This window comes from Copadichromis virginalis, linkage group LG16, assembly GCF_057382275.1.
Source record: "Copadichromis virginalis isolate Kocher_CV1m ecotype Utaka linkage group LG16, C_Virginalis_male_GT1.1, whole genome shotgun sequence".
Taxonomy (NCBI): Eukaryota; Metazoa; Chordata; class Actinopteri; order Cichliformes; family Cichlidae; genus Copadichromis; species Copadichromis virginalis.
The window spans coordinates 29824044-29843332 of NC_140633.1; the positions used below are offsets into that span (position 1 = coordinate 29824044).

Below are 19289 nucleotides of genomic sequence, written 5' to 3' on the forward strand. Positions count from 1 at the left end.
TGTTCCCCTCCCGCAAACTGTGTATTGGTAGAGAAAGCCTGCTGCTCTGGAACAAATCAAACCCATTACTTTGGAGCACTCCTCTTACTGATGACTACAAAGATTGGACTGAGCGACTGTGTCTGACTGTTTGACAGAAATGTCAGACCAAGGCAGACTGCTGCACAAATGGTACAGCGACTTTGACAATATCCTTCTTCTACCTAGATTTGCATATCCTGGATTAGATACAAAAAGGCTATTTTATTTCCAGATTGATAGCTAACTGGCACTTCACCAGTAAGAAATCTGTGCAAAAACTACCAACAATTTCCTCATAAAACTGTTGCCCAGAATGCAGAATAGTAGTTCAAAAAGACTGCTGTGTGTTATCACTGATCTAATTGAAGCGATAACAGCTTCATCAACACAGCCGTAGGGTGTGGAGAAATGAAGAGTATGAATGTGGTTATCTATTATGACACTAATTATAGTTATATGCCTTAGGCTCAGCAACTGTCCCTACACTATCTGTAATCTATTCCAGAACTTGAGTGCTTTACTAGGTTAAAACGGGGATGGAATATACAGCATATTAAATATAGCTGATGCTGTATTATCTAGTGGAATTATCTTCAAACAAAAACAACCAAATTAACTTTGAAATGAAAGAAAATGTTTGATTGGAACTATTATTTTGTTGCATGTGCATGAATCTGTGTGTTTCGCCATGCATGACTGTATGTGCACAGATGTGTGAGCATGATAATAGCATGGCAGCTGCTGGCAGAGAGCCTAACTTGAGGCAAGTGAAGAGGTCTTAAATAAAGCAGTAGTTTTCTGAGTAGCTGCACTCCTCTCTGTACACTTTCCCCTTCTCTGAAAGGCTGCAATTACCGTGTCAGCTGCAATACTGCTAACATGAAGAAAATAGCTCAAGCTAATTATTCTCTTTCTAGCTCAGTCAGTAAGAAGGAGGAGGACTGGGAAAAAGAAACTGTGAAATGGACAAATCTGTGGTAATGACTAAAACTAACGACAGATTAAATATGCAATGTTGGTCCCCGTATGTTATCGTTCTGCCAGATCTGTCAAAATATTATTATATTAAAGAGAGACACTGATTGGGGAAAGACTGGCTGCATCATATCTCACCACGTGGGGGACTCGGTGAAGCCCACAAATTTTTTGCAGACCTCATGGAGACTATTTAGCCTTGTTTTAAGTTTTTTGATATTTATTTTTCTGTTTATTTAGACCACAAAAAAAAAGGCTTTTCATACATGTACGGCTGTGCTCTCTTCTGTCAGCTAATCAAACAATGTAGGAAGAAAAGTATTACTTTCGTCACTCAAAGAGTGACAGTAAAAAAATAAAAAAAAAATCTGCTTGAAAATGATTATAACTTCTGCATATATTTGCCTTTTTTTTTTAGGACATTATATATTGCCATTACCATTAAATCATATTCATGACTCTCAGTACTGAACTTTGAAGAAGTCAGCTGCAGTTGATGAGTTTTAATATTGGGATTTTCAATCATTTTCAGTTGATGAGCTTTAATATTAGGATTTTCAATCATTTTCAATTCTTATTATTATATTTTTTCCCGTAAATGTACATAATATTTGATAAATGATCTTTTATTTTTGCCTCAGTGCAACTTATATCTAATCGAAAGCTTTCTTTGTTGTGATCTCTTGATGGAAATGCTGTTTTTAGTGGAATGGCACTACGCATTTGAAGTGTAAATGCTCTATTTATAAGTTTAAAAAGTAGCTTGGCAGAGTGGGCCTGTCACTTTTTTTCCCTTTGCTTTTGTGGATGCTACTTCTGTTTACTTCTATGCTCATGAAAAAGAGAAAAAAAACATATAGGTGATATTCCTCACGCTGCTGCATAGATTTGTTTTTTTATACTTTCCATTGAAAAGATGAAGTGAACAGTTTATTGAAAGTTTCCTTTCATTCCTTTGAGTTATACCTCCTAAAGATTTCATGGCGTAACATTATCTCATCAAAATCACTGCGGAATCAAAGGTCAGTCAGGTATCCTTCCACCGCTTGCAATTTGTGGTCCCCTGCTGTGAGGCGCATTTAAAACTTTTTGTGGTCTGATGCTGATACTTGCAAGCGCTTTTGTTTTTCTCATGTATAAAACATTTGCCTAATGAGACAGTACTTCAAAAAACCTACATCATTGTGACATCACTCTTAAACCATTTCTTTTTTCTGTATCTCAATAATGGCTTTATAAAAGAAGGCAATCATTTAAAGTTAGATTTAGTTAAAACGGAAGCTAGACAGTCACAAACAACTGCTACAGCTATAACGGTCTTTTCCTCAAATGTGTTTTTGTTATTTCAATTTAGAAATTCACTTCCTATTACAGTTTTTCTCAGTTGCTTTGGTGCATTTCTCACAACAGAATTAAACTTTGCACAACAGTTAGTTCAACCTCCACAACATGTAGTCGTTTTGGCACAACCTTGTGGCGGTTTCATGTTCATTGCGTCCAAAGGCAAATGCCTTTGGACATGAAGCAGTTGAGTAAGTACAAATATCTAAAGAATGGTCACTTTTGACTTGCTATTCATCACTATCTCCTTTCTTTTATCATGAATGTCACAATTATTTATACTTGTACCGGCTGAATAGTCATTGTCCTCACAACTAATAGTCTTCATTTCATTGCTTGTGTCAGTGCACTCAAAATTGTTGAACATCTTGTCAAACACTTTGTACACCCATTTTGAAAACCCTATTTTTAAGGAGTTTCCATGAAACCCCTGCACACGTTTGTATATCTTGACGAAGCGGGATTCAATCTTGCAAAAGGCGTGAACGAAATCACATTGGAGAAATAGCCACCATTGATGTCCCAGGCCAACGAGGAGGAAATATTACAATGTGTGCAGCAATCTCAGAAAATGGCGTTCACACCCATATTCCTCGTATTGGTGCATACAATACACAACACCGGTTGGCTTTTCTGGACGCTCTTTATAGGGACCTAATCCCACAAAATGAAAGGGATGATCCTGGTGACAATCGGACAATGTATGTAGTGGTTTGGGATAATGTTAGCTTCCATCACTCTGCTGTAGTCGGGCAGTGGTTTGCAGCACACGACAGGATACTTATGGAGTTTCTTCCTCCTTACACTCCATTCCTAAATCCAATTGAGGAGTTTTTCTCTTCCTGGAGGTGGAAGGTATATGACAGGCATCCACATACCCAAATGACCCTGCTAGCAGCTATGGATGCAGCTTGTGATGACATCACAGCAGAGTCCTGCAGAGAGTGGAGTTGACACTCCAGAAGATACTTTCCCCGATGCATCGATAGAGCTGACATTCGCTGTGATGTTGATGCAAATATGTGGGCAGACAGACGGGAGCGTCTAGATATCAATGATTGATATGCAGCAGTGTCTGTTTTTCAGTTTTGTTTTTTTGTTTCATAACCACTGGAGTGAGGTTTACTGTCTAAGTGAGTTTATGTTTGCTGTAAAATGTTTGATTTACTGTATTTCCCCAGTTTGCACAATGCTGTGAACAGTTTCAATTAAATATTATCAAGAGTGCATATGGAGTGTCTTGATTTTCCTTTACAATTTATGGTTTTCAACATGCCATGCATGCTGTCCAGACTTGACATGTCATTGGGAAGCACCTACAAAGAAATCCGTCACAATGAGAACATGTTCAAACCATTTGATTTTGTGACCAAAGGTGCTGGTGTAATGACTTGTAATTGTGACAGCCCTGACACTTTGATTGATATAAGTACTTGCTTTTGATGAATGTATTATCTGTTTTGATTAAGGGACTTGCTTTTGAAGCTTTGACTACTTATTTTGAACAACTGACTTTTCTTTTTGATGAAGTGACTCACTTTTGCAAGTTATCCACCATGTTTTGCAGTTTGCACTAATTGTTTTGAGAAGAGCCTTAGTAGTGGTGCAGAGATCAATTCTGTTGTGAGAAATGCACCAAAGCAACTGAGAAAAACTGTATTATTATACTGTGCTACTATGATTATGCTACGGCCTATCCCTGTAACTGTCAAATAATGAATGTATAGTCAGGCAGAAGGCTGCAGCACTTAAATGTTAGTGAATATGCTTTTCACAATGATTGTGCAAGTGTTAGAAGTGCTTGGACTACACACAAGCTTGCACCTGTCCAGGATTGACTGCAGACTTTGCCTTGTCATTGTTTATCTCACTCAAAACATTGATTTAACTGAATAGGAGAGGTCTCTCTAATCCCTCGGGTTATTAGAATTTTGCTTTTAAAAAAAAGAAGCAGGAAGATGGACAGGTATCTTAAAGGGACATGAAATTCTCAGAGAATCCATCAGCTCACTGTAGCAGTGCTGATGTACAGGTATCAGCAGCTGGTGTGGTTCCCCCCATGCCCAGACTGGGCAGAGTTTTATGGCCTCACCTTCCACATTGCACAGAATGTATATAACTTAACTTTATTAAAGTTGGTGAGATTATAAGATTGACCTAAACCCAGTCTTTATATCCAGGATATGTTTTTCTTTTTTCTCCTGAACTATAATTTTACACTCCATTATTTAAAAACAGTGCCTTTTCCTAAAAGTTTTGTTTACAGGGGATGTGCTTGGAAATACATCACTGGTACTTTCTGGCCTTGTGGAAAATGTACATGAACCTGTTGATGTCAGCAAGTCTCTTATAGAATAGTTTATTGGGACAGTAGCATTACAAATTATGTTTAGCAAGCCAAAGCAAAAAAAGTGCTGCTCTAAAGAGAAACAGGAGAAGAAAGCAGGATGAATATACATCCAGGACATGAGTAGTGTTGTCAGTGATTCAGCTGAATGCAAGGCCCGTAATCTGGGTCTCATGGGTGAATGGACTGAACAATTATTACCATATATTTGTTGAAAATATTCACTCATACTATAATATGTGTGTGCATGATCTATCTAGATGCTGGTCCATTGGGAATAATTGTTCAGTTGTATAAATAATTGTGCTTATTTGGTATGATGACCTCATCCAGACAGCTCTGTGAGGACCTGTGGTTAAAGGGCTTCTCTGTCTTTTTTTATTTTTCTCTCCATTAAAGTAATTATTTAAACATTTAACTATATCTATATAACTTGTAGGTTAGAGACCCAAATTGACAAATAGAAAGTGATGGCTTTGTAGTCGAAAGAAACTAGATTGTGTCTCGTTTACTGCAGGGAGCGTATGATTGATCGTTTCATGTGGCGGTTATTTCTACAGAACTTAAAATGCGTTAATATTATGACAATAATAACAATAATTAACCATTATTTTTGTTGTTTTAACATAAAAATGATTGTTCCCTGCATGTGTTAAATGACTGTGAACTAACTGTGGATAGAAAAAAAAAGAGGTTCAAAAGGAAATAAGCTCCCAGGGAAACTGACAGTCAATTCAAGGTTGTAAATAACTAATTAAAAAAAAAAAAACATATTGTGAGCTGTGTTTTTCTTGTTTCATGTGACAAATAAAACACACACAATAGAAAACCCTCTCTATTACAATAACTGGAAACTCATTATGGATTCAACATCACACAACGTACATATAGCACCAAATTATTTTAGAAGCCCGTTTTTAAGAAAGAAAAGATCAGTGGTTTAAAAATGGCAATAACTTGTAAACTTGTCCCTTATCTAAAATCAGTTCCAGTATGTTTTTGCTAGTGTGATGGAGGACAACGATGATCTCTATCTTCATTTCACAAAAGTATCATTTTTAATAAAGATGAAGTTAGCTCACATATTATAACAGTAGAGAAATGTGAGCTGAAATACTTTAAAAGAAGTATTTCAGCTCACAGGTGAAATAATAGCAGTGGCTGCTATAGTCAGCTACACAGAGGTCATAAGTGCCAGACTCTAAAAAGGCATGTCTGACAGAAGGGTGCACCCTCATCCCCATTTAGTCCCTATGATGGATGGGTCATTTTATACACCATTAATCCATTTGTTTGTCAATTACTAATGGAAATTCTGAGGTTGAGGATGGGGTGGTGTTCAGGTTTCAGGAGCTGGCAAGTCACTGAATGCCACCTTGCATCACTGCTGCCTGTAATTACAGAACCTGTCTGAAATGTAATGAAAACACTTATCCACACAGAGGTGTAGTGGGTGATACTTGTTATGATGTTTACTGTGATTATGATTATTATCAACACTGTCATTTCCATTTGGAATTCATTTTGTATTTGTGCTCTGAACATGACTGGTTGAATGCAGCACCTTGCTTTCTTGGCTAATAAGCTAGACAAGTGACTTGCTGTTGAATAGCTGAGTTAAGAAATTATATTCAGTCTCTAGTGAACGGTGGAAGACAGAGACGATTTTTATCCCTGACACCTTTTTAAACTTAAAGATTTAAACTTAAATCCTTTTCTCACCTTCAGTGAGAAAAAGAATGTGCAGGAATTATGTGAAAATATGCAGATATTCAGTGTGCAATGAACTATTCAGACATTCTTCAATGCCTTTCACCTGAAGACATACGACTAGAGGATCACATTAAAAGTGTCTTCCTTTCTATCAAATTATCATTATATGAAATGATCAGGTACACATTAATGAACAACAGCATTTTTCTTAATGGTTTCATAGGATACATATGGGGTAATTCTACTCTATGCCAATATTTCAGTAAAGGGGAAATACGACGTGGTATAAAGAGGGGAAAGGGGTTTATGAGGATCTGCTGTCAGTCCCTGGAAATTACCCCAGCTTGTGAAGTCTCCCCATTTCCTCCTCTCATCTCTGAACGATGGGCGGATGTGTCTTTAACAGCTGGGGTTACCGACACACGGGCTCTCTGGGCTGATGAGCTGCTCTGTATTTGCTCTGCTCATTCTCCTGAGCACCGTGGCCATCCAGATTAGAGCCTATGGCCCATTAGGCAGCCAGGGAGGTGGGCAACCTCGATGGTGTAGCACAAGTGTGTGTAAGTGTGTGCATGCCTGTGTGTAGTAAGATAGGCACTTCAAGTAACTGTTAAAACGATTGTCTTTTTGGCTCTTCTGCTTCATTCTTTTTTGATGACCACATACCCAACAGCCAATGAAAACACAAAACCTTTAAAAATATGCTTAAAATATACACAAAAATACATATAGCCAAATAACCTGTCCACATATTTAGTTTAATTTAAATGAAATTCTGGTTATGCAATAACACACTGTTCCATTGGCCCTGTGATTGATTGATTGATTGATAGATAGATAGATAGATAGATAGATAGATAGATAGATAGATAGATAGATAGATAGATAGATAGATAGATAGATAGATAGATAGATAGATAGATAGATAGATAGATAGATAGATAGATAGATAGATAGATAGATAGATAGATAGATAGATAGATAGATAGATACCCATCCCTTGCCTCTTTTCAGATCACTCTCTGATATGTTTTTTTTCCAAAATGGGCAATTGTTTTCAAGAAAATGCATTAACAAACATTTTGCACTAAAAGTGCAGTACAACAGCAGAACAAAGCTAGTAACTAGCACTTATCTGCTAAAGTGTCAGAAATTTTCCCCAGGAAACGCTGAAGATGGAAAACAAGAACAGAGAGAGTAAATACCGGATATTTATCAGGTGGCTGCAAACCAATCATGAGATTGCTGAGTGAGTGGTAATAAGCTATTTCATGCTAAAATGTTTGCCATATCAAAGGTGTTGCTATGTCGGTTTTTGCTTTTACGGTTTGTTTCCATAACCAGATAGTTAATACTAGTGATGAATCTTTTCCTTCTTCAAAATGTCCTTGCAGAAACAAAATTTGAACTCCTTGCTTTGCCCAGCAGGCAAGAGGTTCACTGACATGTTGCAGCTGAACTTGATTGTGAAAAATAAATTGGAAGACAACACAGACTGTAAATTGTTGGAGGCAATTTAGAATCTGGGTGTAATCACAGTTTGGTTTTGAGCAATTGTTTTTCTTCTGTCACTATTTTGTGCAACGCTATTTGAAAATATTCAATGTCAGCCTTGCCCTGGGCAACAAAATGAAGCTTCACATATTATCGAGTGTTCCCTCAGTGCCAATGCAATAATAAAGAATAGGAAAATGGGCTTACCGTTGCAGGGTAAATCCTTTGAGCCTCATAAATTTATTGAGGATGAGAAGCAAATTTGCTCATACCATGGGAAAAAATGCACCCAAAAGTCATTACAACATTGCTGAGTGAACTCGGTATAAATCACATATCTAATCAACAAACTGACTAGATGGTGTATTGTGTCTCTAACTGTTACATCAGAACAGTGGGTAATTAAGACAGAGATTTGGGGGGTTAAGCCTTATTGTCCCAACCCAGAACAACAGTTTTTAACTGGTCCTTGGACTCCACAGAGTCAAAGCTTTCAGTAGGATGACCTTGACTAGATTACTGTCTTTATTTAGTTTGAAATGGATGATAAACATCTTGTCTAGCATTTATTTATTGTTTATTTATTGAACTACAGCACTGAATTGGGTCAAACTTTAAAAAAATGTCTTTGTAAATTCAATTTGCTAGAACCAATAGACTTCTGAAGTCTTTTTAGATCACAAGGATGCTTAAGATATGTTAGATATATAATATGGTAAGTCTGGAATAAAATAGCAAGTATTTTCTTATTATTAAATATTACTGCAAATTATATTAAAAAAGAAATTACTCATTTTTTCTAGTAAATCTGTAGGAGGACATTTTTGTAAACTTCCAGCTTTAATTTTTTAAATTCCGATTTATATAAGATTATTCCCCTCCCCCAACAGCATGATTTTTTTTTAACCAAGAATGACCTTAATAAGTATAAATATAATTTTAGTATGAAAAATAAAAAGCACAAGGCATTGAAAGCCTAAGGTTTGAGTTAAATCCAGAACCAAAATATGCTAATAATTGCGCTTGGAGACACTTAAAAGAAGTGGAGGCCTAACTATTAGCCTAAAAATCCATCATCAGTATTATATGAATCATGAGATGAAAACACACTTACCTAGCATGTTTTGGTTCATGCAACTGGTCTGTTGGGTTATTGTCTGCCCACAAACACTTATCTTGTGCTTTTGGAAATCTGTTTTTTCCTATTTCTGTTGTTTGTCCTATTTCTGTTTTCTTTCTCCTATTGCCGCTGTGTTTTGTTTGCTTTTGCAGCCTTTTTCTTATTGCTGGTGTTTTCTTAAGTTGCAGTCCATTTGGCCTCTCAGGGCTGCCATAGATTGGGGACCTTTTGTGAGCCATAGAGAAGTGGTGGCTCTAACAGAAGTTCAGAGTTTGTTTGGTTTTTTCTTTCTTTTTGGGGGGTGGGGGGGTGCATTCGTTTTGTAAATTTTTTTTCGGTTGTTTGTTGTTTGCTTGTTTTTTAAAATAAAATGTTCTTAAACAAAGTGAGGTAGATTGTTGCTCTTAACTGTACACAATGGATTTGAAATGGAACTTTCCTTGTAGGATAGGTTTTAAATAGTTTGGAATAAGTCCACAGAGTAGTTTGGTATAGCCTGGCACTTCATTGTGAACACAATAGAGTGGACATTAATGTTATAAAGTCTCATTGTCTCTGTCAGTTGTGCTGATGTGGTCTCGTTCCAAGTCCATGCTCGTGATGAGTACAGATGGACATAGCTTGTTCTCTCCAGACAGGGGGAATCATAGCTCACAGTTAGGCCCCCAATACACTACAGTCACACCTCATTGACCATTATTACAGCAAAGGAAACCAAATCATTGTGAGGGGTGGGGGCAAGGGGTGGCAGTAGAGGATCTTTTCTGAACAGTTTCCCCCTTTCATCATTCTGTGTTATCCCTAGTTTAGCTCTGTTTGGGAATAAGAGGTAAGTGAAGTCATTAGCAATATTTTTTCTCATTTTCTATTCAAGCAGTGTTAGTAGTAACAACATAAGGAGAGCAGCAGTTGTAAATAGTTTAGTAGCTCAGGTTACTTTTAAAAAAGAATTTGATGTACATGATATTTCCACATCACAAGCTAAAAATACCCCCCCCCCCCCCCCAAAAAAAAAAAAAAAAAAAAACAGAAAAAAAAGAAAGGAAAAGCAAAACCAAACAAACAAACAAAATATTTCAGGAAAATGTTAAGCAATTTATAAAATGCTCTTGGGATTAAATGTTGTTGAATATTTGATTTAACCTTCTAAGACCCTAACTCCTTCGTGGCATGCATTTTTAAATTGTCTTTGCTATTTGGGCTGATTGGGACCTGGTGAATGTGAAAACAAAGAATTACCTGATTTTTATTTTTATTTTTTTTTTACCTGATTTTTGATTCTGAGAAAAAATGAGATCCACATAAGAGGACATTCATTTTAAATTTTGATAGAACAGTGGCAATATAATGTCCTCATAAGTGGATATCAGGCCCTTGTAAAGCAAAATTTAGTATTTTGGTCTAGACAACCCAAAATGTGATGTCCGAATATGTGGACACCAGGTCCTAGGAGGTTAAATGGCTGGTTTTAGTGTGGTGGAATATTTGTTTCTGTGTTCCAATTATTAACAGTCATACATTACATATACTGATACCTCCAATCTACAATTTCTATGGCTATGATTTTTTTCCCCCCACAACATGAGTCCATCATTTTATAGTTGCAATACATCTGCAATATGGCATTAATTGCTTGATCCATTCCTGGAAAGGCTACAGTACACAAAAAGGCTACAGTGGTCAATATATTCTACTCTACAGCCCTCCGTCCTTAAATCTGTTTGCATGTTGCATTGCACAAAGTCAGTAGTCAGTTGGCAGCTTCTCTATGTTGTTTAATGATTGGCTGGGAGCTAAGTGGTGGTGACGGATTGTGATGTTGATGTATTTACCTCCTCTGTGCTGACAGGAAGCTGTTCTCGTGTCCTGATTGACTGGGTCTCATCACAGCAGCCAGCATTCCTTTGTTTAACCGGGTCAGGTTGGGGAGGGTTTGCTTACTCACTCGATGAGACGTCCATGAAGATGCGAGGAAGACCTTCCCTAATCTTGGCTGACATTGGCGGCTTGGCAAGCACAGCAGCTCACTGTTTCACTTGAAATGGATAAAACTTAACTTCCTGTGGGATAAAGAGTGCTGTAGTGACATACTGAACACAGGCTGACACTGCATGCTGCTAGGATGAAAGCTACCATCTCTATATTTTTTCTTGCACATTCCTTGATTTAATGGAATTTGAACAGAAGACCTACTGAAAAAACTATATTTCACTTATACTAAAAGTCTTAAAAGTTTGCAGTAGACTATAGAGATTTTTATTGTTGTTGTTACTATTATTTTTATGGATAAATGTGTTTCTTTATAAAATAGTGTCAAATTCATTATATAAAACAAAGACAAAGGATGTAAGAGCAAAATACACCAGTCAGCTGAATATGAATATCAGAGAACAGATACACTGACATTTAATTATAAAAATCAAAGCAAAGCTGAATTAATTTATTCACTTTTATGGGATTTAACTCGTTGTTTTATTGTCCATTCAAAGTGTTTCCCACAAGTTGTACATGTTCAAGGACTTTTAGAGCCGTGGTAACCTTATATTACATAATAACTGATACTCATATAATTGACCCAGGTGTCAGCTGTTAGGTCAAAAATCACATCATGCAGGTTCAAAAGTATAGTTTAGTAATTTCAAGTTCTATAATTCTAATAATTTTGGGAAGCCCGCACTGAAACGAGTCGACACACAAGCGCGCGCACACACACGCCATTGCCTTGCCAGCTAACCCCCTCTAGTGCCGAGCATCCTGCACAGATGCGCTCAGTCTCCTTGTAGCCCCCGCTTCAGCTGCTCTACCGCTGCATCCAAATCATTTCTCTATTCAACGTTCCCATCTTGCTGCTGCAGCGGATCGAGTTGGAGCTGGCAACCCTCGGCACACTGCCGTACCAAAAGCAGGAGTGAAAGTCTGTCACGACTCCGTGCGCTACAGAAAGGCACCACATTGCGTTTTAATCTGTACTTGAGATTTTTTTGTTAATATAAATGCATCAACCGCGAATGAAGCGCATGGGAAATCTCCAAAGTAGTTAGGTGGGAAGTGTTTCTCACCTTGTGTGAAAATTTGATTTCACTTTAGATATTTTGCTGAGTTTATTCAAAACCTCTCCGTTCCGCGCCATAGCTGCTACTGCCACAAGGTAAAGAATGGACCATCTCCGGCTGTGTCACCCGGCAGCTCTCTACCATCGGGATCAAATGTAAAGACCAGGAGCAGCGGATCGGTGTTTCTGGACCTTCCAGTGACGTGTTTTTATCTGGCTACAGCTACCTCTCGGCTAAAAATATCCAGACATAGCCGGTGATAGATGTTGCAGACATGAGTTTTGGAAACAGATTTTTCTTCGTTTCACTCTTTCTTGGAACTGCCCTCACTCGTTTCTGTAACTGCAACCAAGGTAAGACACATCCACAGGGCGATGCGCTTCGCTCCTAACATTCCCGACTTTGTGTCGCGTAAATTCCAACAGTTGTATCATCTTTCAGTTCTTTCCCAATGGTTTTAAAAATTTTCACCACACTTACTGTCTTCGGACGCATATTGCCGTTACACTACTGTAGGGCAGCAAATTAGCCCGATGGGACAATCGAGTTCAGCCACTAGACAGGTATCCTTAGTTCGAGCAAATCATAACTCATAAGTCCCGCAAAAAGCCATTCGTGTGAGTTAAGAATGAGAAGTTTCATAGCGATATTACTTTAAAAAAGACACCGGAAACGGCGAAAAGAAAGGAATAAAGGGGGGGGGGGGGAGAAAAAAAGAAACTTAGATATCTAATATAAAATGCACATTCTACGTTTGTTTTCACGGATTACGCATTTCTATCTTTATTATTTTTCAGTTCTTCTACACAGACAAGAGCTGTGGCATAATCCAGATTGTGACTTTAAGTTTATTATGTTGCTGTTAGAGTTCGAAGGATTTCCTGGGTTGAGCTTTTTTCTGAACCTGACAAAATTTTAAAAATGATAAAATTCCGCTGCTGAAATGACATGTCGGTCTGCTGTAATTACACATTATACATTACACGTACACGTGCAAACACACCGGCACAGACACAGCGGCAGAAGGATTTAATCATTAGGTGGGAGAACGTGTGTGCGTCTGGTAGAGTATGTGCATGTCAGTTTTTGCGCGGCGAGTGTTGCAGTAGATTTTAGAAACGTTTCGAGTCTGAGCTGTCAAAGAGTGCATATGTAAATGCACTTGGATATAGATGTAGTGCTGAATGTAAGCGCGTGTGTATGTAAGAGAAATTGCGTCAGGCAAACACACCTGCATGCATGCTTCTTTTGCTCTTGCATAAGTTTTCTGCCCACCTGTCTTTCTTTGTGATAAGTGACCACACTCACACAGATGCTTGTGTTAGAGTGTGGTCAAATGCTTGTGTGTCTGTGTGCGTGCGTTCCTCGATGGCTCCACGTGCACCTGCACACACAACTACTGCATCCGTGAGGTTTAAAATAGTCTTATTGATTGGGCACGAAATACAGCGGGATCTGCCCCCCAGGTTATATTTTATTGTTCTCTCTGTTCAATAAGAGCGATGCTACTCCCTGTTCTCCTAGACAGCTGCTACATAACAGCCTCGCTGTGTGTTTTTCTCTGCCACAGATTGAATGATTGAACTGATGTCTGCCTTCCACTGTACTTTAGTCTCTCATATTGACTGGTCTGGGACCTCGGTGGCACAATTGCAGTCGTTGTCTGCCACAGAGCGGTGCAGCTCAGCATGGGAAAACTGAAACTCTGATGACAAAGAAAAGTGTCTCGTAAGACGCCAAAGGGTTTCTCAAATAATTGCTTCTGTATTTGTCAAATTAAGACTACCTATGGTGTCTCTGTGATTTCACCTGCTTTTGGATGATAGAGTGTGGGCTATGCGTTCTTTCTGAACAGAGTATGAATCAATGTGGTAACCATTACTGGATAAGCAACTTTCACATTCAGTTCTAAAATCTAGTCACTGCATAACAACGAAGGAAAAAAATGAACAAATTTTTTGTTATTTGTTTTTTCCTTTCTGTTGGCAGGAGACAAAATCCAACCGAATTACATGGGGGGGTTAGTGTAGATCGTGCTTTTGAACACCAACAAACAGAACTACAAAGATTTGGAATTTCATAGAAAAAAATGGTCAGACTTCATCTGTTAGAAAAACGATAAAAAACAGCCACTTTTTGCTCTGCCTCTGTTCACAGCAACCTATCGTATTCCTTACATGAATCCAACTAGGACTGCAGAGAGTTACTAACAAATCCCTACTCACTCACTGCCAAGTAGCACTTTTTCCCCATCAATAAATCTCTGCCCATAATACTATTTTTGGTTTTTCTCCCACCGTTCCCTGCCTTGTCAGTTCATCAGAAGAAATATTTATTATACTGAACTTTTACGAATCTTATTTACTAACCACTTTCTTGAGCTCTTGTAACATTTTGCTTTAGCCGAAAATCAGTTTATACTAGCTAAATTAGATGACGATGTCTTTGTTCCACATTTGTGAAATTGTTCAGATTGTTTTTGGTTCTTTCCAAAAAATCTCAGGCATGAAAATCAGGAAAGCAATCCTTTCTTGTAATATGAAAGGACCACATGCAAATGTCTTTTTAAGCTGGTTAAATGCATCTCACACAAACACAAAGTGCTCAGCAAAGCATGGTGTAAAACTCTTGGCTTAGACTCTAATGGTTATTCATTGCAATACTCAAAAAGATCTAGCAAAAAAAACAAAAACAAACTTGAAAATTATGATTCAAGTTTTTGCATTGATTTGTGGTGATGTCTGATTAAAGCTTTTGCTCTCAATGCTGCTTCCTGCGGAGCACCTTTATCACCATTATCAGAATAAGGAGATATTTATCAGCAGTGTTTTGTCAAGAAAATCAATCAGCCAGCACCCAAAAAAACATAACTCTGCACCTTTAACTAACAGGCTGGTGTGTGTGTTTTTGCACATATGATAAGCAGGGGCAATATTGTGTATTTTGATATTAGTTTCAGTATATGCAGTCTTCATCAATCAGTCAAAATATAATGACCGTTAGAGAGATTTCCCAGGATTTTTCTTAATTTATCGTGAATATACAGGTACCATCATTGTTAAGTGGAACACAATTGCTACTATGTATAATAAAAGGTCTTTCCACAAATTTCTCCTCCCTAGACTGAAATGGCTCCAGGCTGGAGACTGTTAATTTTCCCAGGGCTTGACCTCTTCAAAAGCATTCCTGTATTCACATAATTATCATTGACATGCACGGAATGACACATTTTTGTCCACCTGGTGAACAAGATTCATTTCATACCCCTGATGAAAATGACTTTTCAAAGTCACGAATGAGCAAGAAAAAAACACCTCAGTCCAAAATATTTTAAGCAGTGTTGCTTCTCAGACTGTTGTGGCCATTAGGCCTTCCCTGTACAGAATGAATGAACAACTGTTTTCTGGGTTCTGCTGCAGGAACAAAGTAGGCGCTTTTCTTTAAAAGCTGCAAACGCAATCATGCTAGGTTGGACCTAATATGCATATCATATAATATCATTTTAACACAGCATAAGATTGTGTGCAGCCACATTGATGAATAGGTGTGCACAAGATGATGACCGTGAGCGCTTCTCATGCATCTTTGTCAGTGGCTCAGCTCACCAGAGAATGCAAACAGCAGTAAGATGTACATAAGATTTTATCCAGCCTATATCATTTGTAATTTCACAGTTAGATTTAGACACTTCAATTCCCAATCAGACGAGAGATCTCTGTCAAGTGCAGCAGGTTACAGCTCTCTTAGACACTGCAGCGCGAAACAGCAAAGACATACAAGACAGACTCAAACGTGTAAATGGAATACATTGAAAAGTATGTTTTTGTCCCTTTGGTTGTTTTTTTTTATTCTTTCAAATGACAATTGCAAAATAGCTCTGCTCTCTTTGGCACTTTTGTGGGTGTATCTGAATGTAGCCGTGAATGCCATGCTAAAATTACCTATGTCTCAGTGAAGGGAATTTTATCACTTTATAGCAAATTGATGAAGTCAGCAAGATTAAATATTCCATGTATGAAAATGGCTTATTTCTAGAATCAGTCATTTTGTATTTCCAGAACGTGATGCTGAAACCTGAAGCCCATATTGTGGAAGGTTGTTAAGAAATGTAGATGAAAGCTTGTTTTATGTCATCTACACAGTGTTGAACACTGTTAAAAACAGTGTTTTTTAACAGTGTTAAAAACACAGACTTTTTGAATTTCCAGTTCTTAACTTTAGGTTTTTTTTGTTATTGTGTATTTACTTATTTTTGTATGTTTTTAAACTTGATTGAAGAGGATATAATTTATCATGCTGAATTCTTAGTTTTAGTGTTAAACTGACTTGCCCATTTAACTGCAGCATGATGCACTGACCTTTATTATCATATAACTTGGGATTATTATGCTACAAATCTTTAGGTTTTGAACTGATATTCTGCTTTTAACAGATCCTGGGAATGATGGGGAGTGGGCCAGGGTGTGAGTTTTTTGAGATAAAACTTGGATTGATCTTCTTTTCATGGCATAAAGGGTAATTAATGATTAATTTATTAATAAAGGTCTGCTCTTTTTAAATCTTTGGTCAGTACTACCTACACTCTGATCAGAGATGGCAGTGCAGGTGTTTTGCATTAAATAACTGATGGGAATCACTTGTTATGACATTATTGCTTTACACGTGTCTATAACCACATTATGCTCAAGAGGGATCCTTCAGCATCCAACCTGTGTTGAATACTGGCACGTATTCCCTTCGCTAATCTCTCATTTAAATACACTTAGAGCTATTATCAGATCCAATGAAACACATTTCAAAGATTTGCTTTGCTGACGTTTATTATGTTGTTGAATGTTTGGTCTTGTTTGTGAAAATGCACCGAAAAGTCTGTCATGCCTGTCAGGTTGCCTTTGTTATGGATAGTTTTCTATTTCAAAGCATATCATCTCGTCATGTCTTTCAAGTGCAGCACTTTGTTTACACTACTAGAGGACAATATGCAATCCTGACTGAAATCATCATCCAAATCAATTTTCTAGTGTTTGTTCATCAGTTGTTATTGTTTATGAGGCTTTGGGTTTACGAGAATGTGTTTCTATGAAGCTTGCAAAGCGAAAGGTTCTATTAATATTTGGAATCAAGGCCTATTTTCCTTTTTGAGCTAATTTAGTCTGTAGACGTCACTACTTTAATAATAAGAAACGATGATGCTTTCATTATAATAGGAAACAGTGTTACTACAAAACATATGTCTCCTATCACACTTTACTTAAATATCACACTTTATTCAATACCCTAGTGTGCCAAATCAACCAAAGGATGTATGTTTGAAGACCTGCACTGTGTTTTGAATTCATACAACTCTTTTAGATTTTCACAGGACAGACACCTCTGTAATCCAGAAGAGTCTAATGTAGGCCCTCTATTCTACCAAAAGTGCACTTAACCTCCTAAGACCCAAACTCTTCCACAGCATGCATTTTTAATTTCTCTTTGATATTTGGGCATATTGGGGCCCGATGAATGTAAAAACAAAGAATTAACAGATTTTTTTTTTTTACCTTATTTTTGCTTTTAAGAAAAATAAGAGCCACATATTTGTTTAAAAATTGGATAGAACAGTAGCAGTATAATGTCCTCGTAAGTGGATATCAGGCCCATGTAGAGCAAAATTGAGTATTTTGGTCTAAATAACCCAAAGTGTGATGTCCACATATGTGGACGCCAAGTCCTAGGAGGTTAAAGACGCCTCCTTTTGTGTCTTTACATTCTATACTTTAAAGAGACAGTATTGCACACAACTGCAGACCGCTTTTCATCACTTTTGCCAGAACACTCATACTGCTTCCATATCTAATTGGCATAAAGTAGCACTTAAATAGACCACCTTTGGGTCTGTTGTTTGGGCTGCTGCTATTTTGGGGTATTTGTGTTGCCTGCAAAGGCTGTAGGCCAGACAAGAGATGTCATCATTCTAGTGAAGCTCCATATATTTATGAGTTGGCCAGCTCATGATCTATTTATATCTAACCAGAGGAAGTCCCAGAGGGCCTGCAGCTCCAGGCAGCATTTGTGGGTCCTTCTCAGAAAGACAACTCTATGAAGAGAGCTATAGAAAGGGAGAGAAGATGGGCTGGATTAGCACCCAAGATACATTGCTCAGTATATACAGCATATACTAAAATATATGCACACCATCAATTACAAGCGCACACACACTACTCAAACTACTTTCTAGCTAAATTTCACAATACATTTTTTACTGTAAATCTTTAAATGAGTGAATATGTTCGAAAAAGCATCAGAGAAATGAAGGCACTTTTTTTTATTATGGTTTTTGAGCTTAGGTGCTATTGGCAGGTCACATCTTTAACTCCTCTACTGTCAGCTGAACTCCAGAGGTGTTTCATTTCTAAGTATCCTTTGTCTGGCTCACAAATAAAGAAGAAATTTCATGGTGCCACACTTTTCTTATAAAGGTGGGAACACAAGGCTTGAACCGAACAGTGCAATGTTGTCAGCCGAATACATTCACACTGCCTCCTACTGTAATGTACATCAACTATTCTTTATATATGGTGAGGGGAGGTGTGAATCTCCTTACTGCGGTGAACGACGCAGCCAACTCTCAGTAATTAGGCTATTCTCGAGGGATTGTGCTGCTTACCTGCCCACAGTAGCCTAATGGTGTCCATTAACAGCATTGGCAGAGACACCTAGTCTCCAATCTGGCATTGACACTGACATGGCACAGACCTGGCATTGGTGGGCAGAAATAAACACACAGAGATGCTGGAACTAATCCAATACCACCCGTTAGCAGAAATATTAAACTCAGCCAGTAGTGTAGTGAAGATGGGATTTGAAGATGAAAGGCTCAGTATGGTGTCCTTTCTTTTTTTCCGGGGGGGGGGGGGATCAATAGAGTTATATATATCAATGTACATTTTCTGCATTTACTCTTGAACTATAGCGGTATAAACATCATGTGGTACTCACTTTGTTTTCATTTTTCCTAATGAAGTTTACAAGAAGGGTGATGGCCACAGAAAAAGAGGGCGCTACTTATTTAAACTCTCAAGAAAAGATAAGATAAAATGTTTCATTATTTTATTGTAATGTTTTTATTACATTGCATATAAATCTCACAGCAGACAATATAATGAGTTGAGTTTCCATAAATCTAATTAGAAACTAAGGGGGGGTTTGTGGTGTAACTTGTGGTATATTAAACTCCAGTTTG

The 19289-nt window shown here is 37.7% G+C and overlaps 1 protein-coding gene across 1 annotated transcript in view; it reads left to right on the forward strand.

Moving 5' to 3' along the window:
* Nucleotides 1-11793: 11793 nt before the first annotated feature.
* Nucleotides 11794-19289, forward strand: part of LOC146691044 (ephrin type-A receptor 6-like) — a 178178-nt gene continuing 170682 nt past the window's right edge. Inside the window, exon 1 of the mRNA XM_085434336.1 lies at nucleotides 11794-12417. Coding sequence (XP_085290462.1) covers nucleotides 12339-12417 — 79 coding nt within the window. The 5' untranslated portion in view covers nucleotides 11794-12338. The remainder of the gene's footprint in view (nucleotides 12418-19289) is intronic.